General features: G+C 33.8%; 1 protein-coding gene across 3 annotated transcripts in view; it reads left to right on the top strand.

Moving 5' to 3' along the window:
• LOC141378042 (nucleoprotein TPR-like) overlaps positions 1-13,890 on the top strand; it is an 84,605-nt gene that overhangs the window by 36,391 nt on the left and 34,324 nt on the right. For all 3 annotated transcript variants that reach the window (XM_073924918.1, XM_073924908.1, XM_073924913.1), the window contains 7 exons: positions 8,882-9,079; positions 9,169-9,276; positions 9,369-9,589; positions 11,314-11,474; positions 11,564-11,691; positions 13,015-13,163; positions 13,666-13,828. In XM_073924918.1, the coding sequence (XP_073781019.1) occupies positions 8,882-9,079; positions 9,169-9,276; positions 9,369-9,589; positions 11,314-11,474; positions 11,564-11,691; positions 13,015-13,163; positions 13,666-13,828 (1,128 nt within the window). The remainder of the gene's footprint in view (positions 1-8,881; positions 9,080-9,168; positions 9,277-9,368; positions 9,590-11,313; positions 11,475-11,563; positions 11,692-13,014; positions 13,164-13,665; positions 13,829-13,890) is intronic.

The raw sequence follows: 13,890 nt of genomic DNA, 5'->3' as shown, positions 1-13,890 counted from the left end.
CTGAATCTTCTTCTGAATCTTTTTTTTATTTTTTTTTTATTAAAGAGGTCAATCAAATACAATTACATACATAGAGACAAAAAATACAAATAAATAAAAAAATGCACAGAAATACACACAAAGACAAATAAACGCCAGGGTAACAAAAATAGGACTGATGAAATAAAGTTACATCTTAAAGAGACACAAAAGAAGAATATAAGGATACCGTTTTTGTTGCTTTTGGATGAAGAGAATGCTGGATAGTTTATTGGTCTAGGTCGATTTTGAATAGATCAAAAAAAGGTTTAGAGCCACTAAACTTCTGTTTGTGAATATGAAACTTGGCTAATAGAATACACAAATTAACTACATATACTTTTTCCATGTTTTCTTTAGAGTCATCAAACAATCCAAAGAATATAACTTTAAAAGAAAAGGAAAAGTCATTCATAATATAAGATTGAATAAAGATCAACAAATCTGACCAGAATCTCTCTGTGAAGGAACACTGCCAGAACAAATGAATAGAGTCTTCCTCTGAAGAGTGACAGAATGAGCAGTTTAAATCAATGTCAGGCTTATATTTCTGAAGACAGGCCTTAGTAGGATAACATTTGTGAATTAATTTAAATGTTACTTCTTTTACTTTATTTGTAATCAGATACTTGTGAGGCAAAGTCCATACTTTCTCCCATGGAATATTTTCAACAGTGTTGTTCCAATAAGGTATTACATAAGGGATTGTTATGATCTCTCTCTGAAAGAGGCCTCTAATTTTACAGTTATTTTTTTGTTGGTCTGCTGAAAAACACACACTTCCAACCATTGTGTCGATTAAATTCAGGGAGTGAGTGTGTGGCCATGGTAGTGTGACACCTTGCATTAGAATAAACACGCCAGAAGGGATAGAGTTTACAACAATGGCATATTCACTAGGAGTAGCAGGAATGTTAAACTTCTGCAAGAAGTCTGGATAGTTGTAAAGTCTGCCTTCTGAGTTAAAGAGCTGGCCAACTAAAAGAAAGTTGTTTTTAAACCAATTTTCAAAATAGAGTGATTTATTTTTGTAAAGAATGTCTTTATTATTCCATAAATAATATCTGTGTGGAGAAAAGTTATGCTTGTATATTAGAGACCAGGCCAAGAGCATCTGCTTATGAAAATTGGAGAGTTTGATCGGTATCTTCAAAACATTATAATTACAAAGTAAAAGAAAATTTAAACCACCAACTTTGGAGAAAATATAATTAGGGATAATATTCCAGAGTGAGTGGGGATTTTTAAGAAAGTTTTTGAGCCAATTAATTTTAAAGGTGTTGTTTAACGTAGTAAAATCTAGATAATTCAGTCCTCCTTGTTTTATGGGGTTCATTATTACTGATTTCTTAATTAGGTGAATTTTGTTTTTCCAGACAAATTTATTTAACATGCTATCAATCCTTTTTAATGTTTCTTTATTTACCTCCAAGGAAAGCGCTGCATAGGTCAGTCGAGACAACCCTTCAGCTTTAGAGAGTAAAATTCTTCCTCTTATTGATAAGTCTCTCTGCAGCCATGAGTTAAGTTTCTTTTGAGTTTTCAATATTAAAGGATCAAAATTGAGTTTGCATCTTGTTTTTTGGTCCTTATTTATTACAATTCCTAAGTATGTTATTTGATCTTTCACAGGGATGTTGCATATAATGGGAACATTACAGTTTTTAATTGCCATCAATTCACATTTTTTGATATTTAAATAAAGACCTGATGCTTTGGAAAAGGATTCAATCAGTTTTAAAGCAAAAGGGATTTGTGAAGCATCATTCAGGAATAAAGTAGTGTCGTCAGCCAGCTGGCTAATAATAATTTGTCTATCATCAATTGTGATACCTTGTAAATTACTACTAGAAATGTGGAGAGCTAAAAGTTGTGAGGCTAGTAAAAATAAATATGGAGATATAGGACATCCTTGTCTCACTCCTCGTGACAAGCTGAATCTTGGTGATGTTCCAAATTTTAATTTAATACAGCTATTATTGTTTTTATATAATGTGCGAATGGCTCTACAAAAATAATCACCAAAACCAAACTTATCAAGAGCTTTAAATATGAATTTGTGTTCGAGCGAATCAAAGGCTTTGTAGAAGTCTAGAAAAAGTAGGAAACTGTCATTAAGTATAAGATCTTCATAATCTAAAAGGTCTAGAACTAATCTGATGTTATTTGTAATATGACGTTTCTCCATGAAGCCTGATTGCGACTCATCAATAATCGAGTTAAGGACATCTTTAATTCTTCTTGCTAAAATAGAGGCTAAGATTTTGTAGTCATTATTTAAAAGGGTGATAGGCCTCCAGTTTTCTAGACATTCTTTATCTTTATTGGGTTTGGGGATCAAGGTGATGACCCCTTGTGTCATAGTTGGTGGAAGAGCCTCCAAATCAAAGCTTTCCTCAAACACTTTTAGTAAAAAAGGAGATAATTCCTTATCAAACATCTTATATAGTTCAGCGGTGAGACCATCACTGCCTGGACTTTTATTATTTTTTAAACTTTTGATTGCCTGAAGAATTTCTGATAGAGATAAATCACCCTCACATGCTTCTTTATCCTCTAATGAGATTACTTTGTTTTGATTAATAGATTCAAAAAATAAATTGGCTGAATTATCACAGTATTTTGATGTATACAAATTATTATAAAATTGGGAGCAAAAATGAGCTATCTCCCCAGGATTTTCAAGTAACTTATCGTTTGCTCTAAGTCGAACAATAGAAGCATTTAAGGCATTGGATCTCTCCATCCTGAAGAAATAAGCTGAGTTTTGTTCTCCTTCTTCCAGCCATGTTTTTCTGGATCTGACATAGGCTCCCTTAGCTTTAGTTTTATATAGCTCATCTAATTTATTCTGCAATTTTAAATATTCTGCATTTTGAGCATCTGTCAGTGATTTATTAAAAGAAAAATCTGAAAGTTGTGAAAGAATTTTGTCTTCATTTAATCTATTTTGCTTAGCTATGTCACCACCAAATTTTCTAAAGAATTTACCTAGTTCATATTTTAGGAGTTCCCAATTACGTCCATAAGCTTTTTGTGATTTGGCTTTTTCCCAGTAGATGTGAATAATCTCTTCAACCTGTTGCTTGGCCTTTTCATACTTAAGAAGAGAATTGTTTAATTTCCAAATTAGAGATTTATTATTATTAATTGTAGTACTTTGTGACAAATTAATAAAGATGTAAATGGCATTATGGTCAGACAGTGGACTATTGCTAATAGAAGTAGATATATTATTGTCTTTTAATGTTTTAGAAATCAACCAATAGTCAATTCTGGATTGTCTCGAGTGATCTTTGTTGCTCCAAGTGTACTGTATTATATCTGGATACATCTCTCTCCATATGTCGACTAAATCAAATTTATCTATAAGCGCTAGAAGATAGGAGCTTGGAGAAGCTGCTTTCCTTGGAGGGTATCTGTCTAGCATATTATTCATTACAATGTTAAAATCCCCACCTAATATTATAAAGGCTGTTGGATATTTTTTTATTGCTACGGAAAGTTTTTGATCTAACATGTTAAAAAAAGCGCAGTTGTCCGCAACAGAGTTGTATCCATATATGTTCACAATAATTACTATACATTGATTGACAACAATTATTATTAGCAAGAAGTGGCCTGAGGGATCAATATCAGTTTCCAGAACATTGCCATTGAAATTATACTTCATAATTGCTACTCCTGCAGAATGTTCTGACCCGTGTGACAGCCATATATCATTGCCCCATTGTGTCCTCCAAAATTTTGCATCTTTTGAGGTAGAGTGACTTTCCTGTAAAAAACAAAAATCTACTTTGTGTCTCTTAGAAAACAAAAATAAAGCTTTCCTTTTGATATTATTTTTTAAACCCCTGGCATTTAAAGAAAATAACGACAATGACATACAAATATAACAAGTAAACACTACCTAAAGAACTAGGTATAAGCTAAGATATGAATTAGAACAGAATAAACTTTTTTAGAGTAACAATAAAAAAAGCGATAGTTCGCTTGACTCTGCAACATGAGAAATGTAAGTATAAGGGCTTTTCAATTAAAGTCTTTTTCATATGCTTTACTTTTTCTTTTATATGTTCCTCCGTACAACCGGTAAAAAAAATAGTAATAAAAACAATAATTAAGTTTCGTTTATAGTAAATGAAGACTTCAAAAAATAAATGTTAAGTATTTAAGAATAATGTCTATAAACGAAAGTCTCAATAATTAAAAAATAAATGAAAAAAGGGAGAGAGGGGGAAAAAAAAGTTAAAGATCCCTCACTTGCGAGAGTGGTGACGACAACAAGTCCTTTAAATCTAAACTCAGTTCAAAAACACAGTTTATCCTTCCGTCTGAACAGGGATATATAAGTTAAAGAAAAAGAAAGAAAAAAGAAGCTTGCGCTCACCCGAAAAAAAAAAAATATATATATAAAAAAAGTGCCGTGGTGAAATGTTGATGAGGACAGCATCATTTATCCTGGCTGATCTTTTGCTGAAATCCTTTTGCCATCCACATATGCAAACGGTCCTCTGAAGCCTGCTCTCTTCCCCTCCTTTCTCGCTCGTTCGACAATTGGCCAAAGTTTATTTCTGGCCTCTTTGGTGCTTTGAGTTAGGTCTTCAAAAATCCGGATTTTCTTCTCTTTGAGGATGTCAGCGGTTCTGGCATCCCTCCAGATCTGATCTCGGACGTTGCGTGAGAGAAACTGCGCGATGATTCTAACTGCATTTTTTCAACTCGTTCCAAAACTTCCAGCAGGTGCGAGTTGGACACCGTTTGACTCTCCGACGCCCCTTTGTCAGTTGTTTTTGATTTTTTAGTCGGTGGATTAGGAGTTTCAGGTAAGGGAATTTTAATCGATGCATCATCCATCTTCTGAATCTTCTTCATCTGAATCTTCTTCTTCTGAATCTTCTGAATCTTCTGAATCTTCTGAATCTTCTGAATCTTCTTCTTCTTCTTCTTCTGAATCTTCTTCTTCTTCTTCTGAATCTTCTTCTTCTGAATCTTCTTCTTCTGAATCTTCTTCTTCTTCTGAATCTTCTTCTTCTGAATCTTCTTCTTCTTCTGAATCTTCTTCTGAATCTTCTTCTTCTGAATCTTCTTCTTCTGAATCTTCTTCTGAATCTTCTGAATCTTCTTCTTCTTCTTCTGAATCTTCTTCTGAATCTTCTTCTTCTGAATCTTCTTCTTCTGAATCTTCTTCTGAATCTTCTTCTTCTGAATCTTCTTCTTCTTCTTCTGAATCTTCTGAATCTTCTTCTGAATCTTCTTCTTCTGAATCTTCTTCTGAATCTTCTTCTGAATCTTCTTCTTAATCTTCTTCTGAATCTTCTTCTGAATCTTCTTCTTCTTCTGAATCTTCTTCTTCTGAATCTTCTTCTTCTGAATCTACTTCTTCTGAATCTTCTGAATCTTCTTCTTCTGAATCTTCTTCTTCTTCTGAATCTTCTTCTTCTGAATCTTCTTCTTCTTCTGAATCTTCTTCTGAATCTTCTTCTGAATCTTCTTCTTCTGAATCTTCTTCTGAATCTTCTTCTTCTGAATCTTCTTCTTCTGAATCTTCTGAATCTTCTGAATCTTCTTCTTCTGAATCTTCGTCTGAATCTTCTTCTGAATCTTCTTCTTCTGAATCTTCTTCTTCTTCTGAATCTTCTTCTTCTTCTGAATCTTCTTCTGAATCTTCTTCTTCTGAATCTTCTTCTTCTGAATCTTCTGAATCTTATTCTGAATCTTCTTCTGAATCTTCTTCTGAATCTTCTTCTTCTGAATCTTCTTCTTCTGAATCTTCTGAATCTTCTTCTGAATCTTCTTCTTCTTCTGAATCTTCTTCTGAATCTTCTTCTTCTGAATCTTCTTCTTCTGAATCTTCTTCTTCTTCTGAATCTTCTTCTGAATCTTCTTCTGAATCTTCTTCTTCTGAATCTTCTTCTGAATCTTCTTCTGAATCTTCTTCTTCTGAATCTTCTTCTTCTGAATCTTCTGAATCTTCTTCTGAATCTTCTTCTTCTTCTGAATCTTCTTCTTCTTCTGAATCTTCTTCTGAATCTTCTTCTGAATCTTCTTCTGAATCTTCTTCTGAATCTTCTTCTTCTGAATCTTCTTCTTCTGAATCTTGGAGCCATATCTCAAACCTAACAGGAAGTCGGATATTTTTGACTTTGTGCGGCAAAAAAGCGGCATTTTTGCCATTTTCAGGCGTTGTATTTTAACGAACTTCTCCTAGGGATTTTATCTGATCAACACCAAAATTGGGTTTTGTCATCTTAAAGCCTTGGTGATGTTAAATTGCGAAGCTTTAAAGTTTTCATCGATGGGCGTGTCCGTGGCGGCCTCGCAAACTTTGATGATTCGCCACAAAATAGGAAGTCGTTATAACTCAGGCATGCAATATTCGATCTGCGTCAAACTTCACACATTTAATAAGAGTCCTGACCTGAACAGGTTTACGTGCCGATATCCAGTTACAGTTATAGCGCCACCTGCTGACCACAGGAAATGACATGTTTGACACTGTCCTCTCCTGAACACATCCACATAACAATATTGAGTCAGTCATAACGCCACCTGCTGGCAGAAGGTAGTTTGGCTTATAACTCAGCCACACAATGTCCCATGTGCCTGAAACTTCACATGGTTGATAAGATTCCTCTCCGGAAGACATCTACATGCCAATCTTGAGTCACAGTTATAGCGCCACCTGCTGACAGGAGGAAGTGTGGCACAAATATGTGATTTTCTTAGATTTTTAAAAATATATTGGCTTGAATTATTATTGTTCGCTGTTCTCTGTCATCGTAAGGTCACCGGGCGGCGGTGAGCCCGGGTGCAAGGTCCCTATCATTGCTGCTTGCAGCTTTAATTTTTTTTGTAGCCTACTTCAAATTAATTGGCCCCTCCAATTGATGTCAATGTCATTATTTATTTCAAAATATATTGATAACACGCTCTTCTTATTCATTGTCTTGCGGCCCCATGAGCGGAATATATCCTGCAGGGTAATCATAAGTATCATTCCAGCCACATTACTTTTGCAGCGCCATTGTGGTCCAGTGGTCAGCTCATTATGTTATCATGCGCTAGGATCCGTGTTCGATCCTCACCTGAGTTAATAACTTTACTTTTTTTCATTTTTATTGTTAAGACATATAAAACTGTAAGGTTGTTGAACATATGAAGTTCTAAAGCAGCTGTTTTATTAAAAAAGACGTGATAGTGTCATTACAAACTGAATGAAACTGAAAAAAAGATATTTACTTTGGTGAAGATCTTTATTTTTTTCAGTTTCATTCAGTTTCTAATGACACTATCACGTCTTTTTTAATAAAAAAAGCTGCTTTAGAACTTCAAATGTTTAACAACCTTAGTTTTAGATGTCTTACAATAAAAATGAAAAAAAAATAAATAAAGCTATTATTTCAGATGAGGATCAAACACGAATCCTAGCGCATGGTAACCTAACGTGCTGACCACTGGACCACATTGGCACTGCAAAGGTGGTGTGGCCGGAATGATACTTATGATTACCCTGCAGGATATATTACGCTCATGGGGCTGCGAGACAATAAATAAGAAGAGCGGAGCTGCGGCAAAATAATGGATAAAACGAGTGAGGATATGGACAAATAATTAAATAAAAAAAAAAGTGCGACGCCTGCTTTCTCCGTTCGCCATGCTGGAGAGGAACAGTCTGCGCAAAAGAAGCACAGAGTTGGTTTTATTGAATACAGCTCTCCTCTGATTGGCTGAAAGGTACGAGTAGCCCTGCCTCTAGCAGAAGAGTCTCAAAAATACACACAAGCGTATCCAGGGGGAGTCGTACATGAAAGAGGATTTGCAAACTCATTCAGGATGAACTCGCAAGTTTTAAACATTCAAAACTTTTTGCACACTCTTATTCATTTGCAAATGGTGTTTTGCATTTGTGAAACGTATTTTATGAAAATGTATTTTTATTTTGTGCATGTGAAATTATTTAGTGAATATAAATAAATATTTTACGCACGTGAATTTGATTTTATGCACATGACTTTGGCTATGCATGTGTACATCGTGTCTTTTGCGTGAATTTCTTTTGAGACTAAACTGATTCCATACAGTTCAGAGTGGTTTGAATTTCACTACTGAAAATTCAAACACGGAAGAGCAAATCCACCGAAGCGCAGCTCCACAAGTCCCGATCCAAGCAAGCCATCATTCTTAAACTTGTGGCCTTTTTCTTGTAATAAACATAATTAGTTTTCAGACAGAATATTCATAACTTAACATAACATGCTTGAATTTTAGTAATGTTTTTAAGGTTTGAAAAGTGCTTACATTTTATTTGATTAAACTGCTTGAATTCAAATGCTTTCAGAATTTGTCTTAATAATTGACTATACCTATTTAAATACAATACAGTTTGTATGTAACGTATACACAGTTTAAACTATTTTTTTTATCTGGAAAGACTTTAAATAAAATAGTTTTAAATGTGAATCCTTCTAAAATTGTAAAATTTTTATCAAAAGTAAACCTTAAACTGTTTTAGATTTTTATCTTGCGTAGTATCATTATTATTATTTATGTATTTTAACTTGCGTATTATTTATAGCTGTTGATGACTTTTTTTTTGTTAGAATAAATTTATAATTATACAAAAATGGTATTTATAAAATGTGGTTGGCTAATCTTTTTTTTTGTTTTTTTTTTTTGCCATGACATAGCCAAAAAATCCAATATGGCAATAACCTCAATTCTCTTCTCTATACATAGTTTAACAGTTATAGCGTGCTGGAAAACTTTACAAACACGCTTAGAAAATGCTTAAGAAGTAATTAAATTTGATTCTTAAAAAGTGTAAGAACCCTGAATTAATCTGTCCTGTTTTTGTGTTCAGTTGTACAATGCCTTTGTGGAGGCACAAGACCAGCTGCACCTTGAGAAGTTGGAGAACAAGCGTGTGAACAAGGTCCTTGATGAGATCGTGCTGGAGGTGGAAACCAAAGCTCCCATCCTGAAACGCCAGAGAGAGGAATATGAGAGCATGCAGAAGTCTATGACCAGTCTCTGTTATAAACTAGAGCAAGCTATGAAGGTTTGCACACATTTGAGAGCTAATGCAAAAAGAAGGAACAGGATAATGATGATTTTTAGTAGACGCTAATCCCTTTTTTTATCTTGTAGGAGGTCCATCGGCTACAAAAAGAAACGGATGAAGCCAATAAGAGAGCTTTAGTGCTTGAAAGAGATAATCAGAAATCAGAGAGACAGCTAGCCGACATGTCTGAGCAGGTAACGTTACAGTCAACGCTGAGATAAAGCACATTCTTTATGATCCCAAAATCTGATACATGTATCCACAATTTTGTTGGTTGATGATTCAGGTGCGTGTGCTTCTGGTGGAGGTGGAGGAGGCACGTGGTAATCAGGTAGTGCGTGAGGATGTGAGTTCTGCTGTGAGCAGTAGCTCTGAGGTCCAGGGTTCACGACAGGTGGCATTCCGCAGCATCCAAGAGCTTCAGCAGCAGAACCAGAACTTACTGGTCAAGATCAGAGACCTGGAAGAGCAGAGAGAAAAAGACCAGAACCAGGCTAAGAGTGCAAAGTACTGATCAATTTTTTGTATTTTAAAAGTATTGATTACTATCAGCGGGCCATGTCCCAAAAATTTTAAATAAGTCTTTCAGAAGCAGTAATCTATTAAAAAGATCTAGAGTAGATTTAAAGGGAAATCTCACCCAAATATTCCTTATAATTTACCAGGCCTGTCACAATAATCAATATATTGACTTACCAAACAACACATGGATATGGTCTTTTGGTTATGCAATATACAGTTGAAGTTAGAATTATTAGCCCCCCTGAATTATTAGCCCCCTGTTTATTTTCTCCCCAATTTCTGTTTACCGGAGAGCAGATTTTTTTAACACATTTCTAAACATAATAGTTTTAATAACTAATCTCTAATAACTGGTTTACTTTATCTTTGGCATGGTGAAAGTCAATAATATTTGACTAGATATTTTTCAAAACACTTCTATACAGCTTAAAGTGACATTTAAAGGATTAACTTTGTTAATTAGGCAGGTTAGGGTAATTAGGCTATTTATTGCATAACGATGGTTTGTTCTGTAAATTGTTCTGAAAATGTTCTTGCTCTGTTAAACATAATTTGGAAAATATCTAAAAAAGAAAAAAAAAAAAAAACTCAAAGGTGGTTTAATAATTTTGACTTCAACTATATATCGCCCATACATAAAACCCCATTCTAGCAACATTTTAGCTGATTGTGTAACGTGTTTATCTTTATGGACGTGTCAGTGTCAGTATGGTGTTTACTATAAATTACTTTAGTATATTTTTATAAGTGTATCTGACAAGTGAAAATAGATCTGGTATTGCAACCTCTGTTACTTTTTAACTTTGCGCTTTTTTGTTAACATTTATTATTATTTATTATTTAGGATATGCATGATCACATTTTAATTCCAATGCATAATTATTAAATTGTTAAAATGACTATAATTAAATATTTGCACTTGCATTGTGATGCTATTATATTGTCTTGGCGTTATATAATGAGTGTCTTAAAATGGACCTAAAATGACAATAATACCGTGTATCGCAATATATAATACAGCAAAAAATGGGTATCATGACAGGCGTATCATTTACTTGTGCTCAAGTGGTTAATGTTTATGAGTTTCTTTTTTCTGTTTTAACTCAAAAGATAAAATTCTGAAGAATGTTGGGGAAAACAGTCATTGACATCCATAGTAGAAATAATAATACAAAAAAAATACAATTGGTCAATGGCTGTTTTTATTTTTAGTTGATTTTTTAAGCATTTTTTAGTAAATCTTCCCTTGTGTTTTACACATGAAAAAAAACTTCAAAAAGATTTGGAACAAGTGGAGGATGAGAAAATAATGAAAACCGTTTCATTTTTGGATGAACTATCCCTTAAAATGCATTTTATAATATAGATTTTTTTTTACACTGACATATTAGAATTATTTGTTGCACAACCATATTAATTAATTGCAATGATTTGTTTCAGTCATTTGGATTCCCCTAAACCTGAAATGCCACCAATCATTTTAAGAAATTTTCAGAAAAAAAGAGGGGGCAAAGTCTTATTTTGCAATACAAAGATGAACGGAAGGCAAATGTTTTTCAAATGTATGCAAAGTAACCCGTTGTGGTTTTAATTAATTCCTACAAGTATCATCAGTCATTTAGAAGACAGAAGACATAGAATCAGTCCATGTCCTCCTATACTTTATTAACTATTTGAAGGTCATTAAAAATTCACCTCTGTTATCTCAGGCAAACAGAATTGGAACAAAGTCTGGAGAAGGTTCAGAAGGAGCTGGAGCAGATCAAGGAACAGCAAAACCATCAGAAGCTGCTGGCTGAATCTGCCATCCGCCAGAGAGACATGTACCGTATCCTTTTGCAGACAGCCGGAGTCGAGCTTCCACCACAGGGTGAGAAATTATTGCTTCACTTTTATTTTCCTAATCTATAATCCAAGTGTAAACTGAAGTGCAACTCATTTGCTGGTGATTGTGTTAAGGTTCAGATGGCGGATCTCAGTCCACTACTCCCAGCAGGCCAGGACCCATGGCCACTAGATCCACACCACTAAGGGCTGCTGCTGCAGAATCTTTCCAGGCAACCCAGTCAAAAGCAGCACTTAAACAGGTTAGACATGTAGTCTCACTGAAGTTCTCCACTTTAAGTAGAAAAATTAAGCTTATCCAAAGACTACATTTTATTTATTTATTTATTTATTTATTTGACATGGACATCACAATTACACTGGACAACCAAATTCATTTAAATGTTATAGCAGGTTTGCTAGCTCTCAACACCTGTCCATGGGGGCTGAACATATAAAATAATATGGATGCATATACATGACATTTTAATTCTTGCATGATCAAATAACCCATAGTAGACTATTTGTGCAAACACTGCTGTATTGTTTTTAACCAATTTTTAAGAACTACTAAAAATATTTATATTACTTTGCAATTTAGGGCTAACGGGTAAATCATTCTACAATTTGGTTCCCTTAACAGAAAAAACTTGATACCAGACAGTCATCATTAGCACTTGCTCATGTGACTTTGTGAGAGGTTTGATGCGTACTGATTAGATCAGAAAACTGCATTGGAACATGATAACATTTAAAAAAAACTGTAAAATAATTAAATTTAATAAAACTATCAAAACTAAAAATATTATGTTTACATAAAAACCTCACATAATGCCATCGCAGAGGCTTTAAGGCAATCATTTGAATTGCTTGTTTTTACATCGAGTCAAATATTGTGTGCTTGTATAATTTTGCAGTTTAATTGTTAAAAATCTTCTAATGAAACTAAAACGGTTTATACTTGGCTTGACCCTCTTACACATTAACATGACTATCAAATTTAAAATTAATGTCTAGAGTTATGCCAAGGTACTTAAATTTGTTCACTTCTTCAATAACTTTATTTTTAATCAGCACCTCAAATATGTCTGTTGCAGGCCTATTTCTTATGGAGAAGCACATAAAAACAGTTTTCTTGACATTTAATGTTAAATGACACAGCTCAAGTCATCTTGAAATATGTAAAGCCTGGGTCAGTTGCTCAACTTCCCAGCAAGATGTTAGTTAATGCAAAAAAGGACCATTTACTCTTCCTCTAGTGTTTTAAGAACATTGAGTTTCTTTACATTGAAAACATTGACTCCAGCTTTCTTCAAAAAAAAAAAGGAAAAAGTAAGGGCTAAGTAAATGATGGAATGTTAAGTTTTTGTGAGCTGTCTCTTTAAATTTGTTGTCATTGTATTCCTAACATCCATGTATGAATATTCTCATAGACTTTCATTTTTGTGTTTTGTGGGTGTAAATCTTATGTTTGGATTTAGAATGATAAAAAGAAGAAGAAGCTTTAATTTTAATAATGACTCTGAAGCACAAAACTCATTTGAACATTCTGTATTAATGGTTGAATTCATCTTTTCTTCTCGTAGATAAATGATGCCTTTACTACATATAAAAAGGAGAAGGCCGAAAATGACAAGCTTCTAAATGAGCAGATTGAGAGGCTTCGTGGTCAAGTGTCTGACCTGCTCTCACAAAAGGCCAAACTGTCCTCTCAGCTGGAGTTTGCCTCTAAACGGTGAGAACATCAGACCTGAAATAGTAATTTAGCGACAGCTACATATTTTCAGTTTGTTGCAAATAGGTCTTCCCTTCATGTTTTGACATATTTATACATGTTTTTATTTCTTGTTCAATATTTCATGCACAAATATGAGGGCTGTTAAAGAAACTGTTTTAGAATCTTTAGGTTAATCTTGAGGAAGAAGTTTAGTATATTCAACATCATTATATTTTTATTAACTTTATTAAATAAAGGATCTCATTAAATTGACCATTTTAATACATTTAGATTTTAGTAACCTTATTTAAAATGATTTGTAATCGGTGCACAACATTTGTAGTGATAATATTGAATGTATTTATTATTTATATATATATATTGTATATATATATATATACAACATTATAGAATTTAGTGAATATATATAATCATTTAATACATTTAAATTGCTTGTTTGGTTCATATCCTAATAATTGCAATGGATTGAATGCTTAAATTCTGAATGGTTCTATGGCAGGTATGATATGCTTCAGGAGAATGTGAATGGCTTTCGAAGAGAGACTGAAGCCCTGCGGGAGAGGAATCAAAAGATGTCTGCCACCCATCAGAGACATGAGCAAATCATTCACACAATGACTCAAGACCTGAGGGAGGCCAATGAGAAACTGACCATGTCCGAGGTCAGAGAACATTCCATTAGCTTTAATGAATTTTCTAAGTTAATCTGGAATTTAGCATCGTT

This window comes from Danio rerio, chromosome 2 (assembly GCF_049306965.1).
Source record: "Danio rerio strain Tuebingen ecotype United States chromosome 2, GRCz12tu, whole genome shotgun sequence".
In the NCBI taxonomy this organism is placed as follows: domain Eukaryota; kingdom Metazoa; phylum Chordata; class Actinopteri; order Cypriniformes; family Danionidae; genus Danio; species Danio rerio.
The sequence above is the reverse complement of the archived record's forward strand: the minus strand, read 5'-3'. Positions and strand labels throughout refer to the sequence as shown.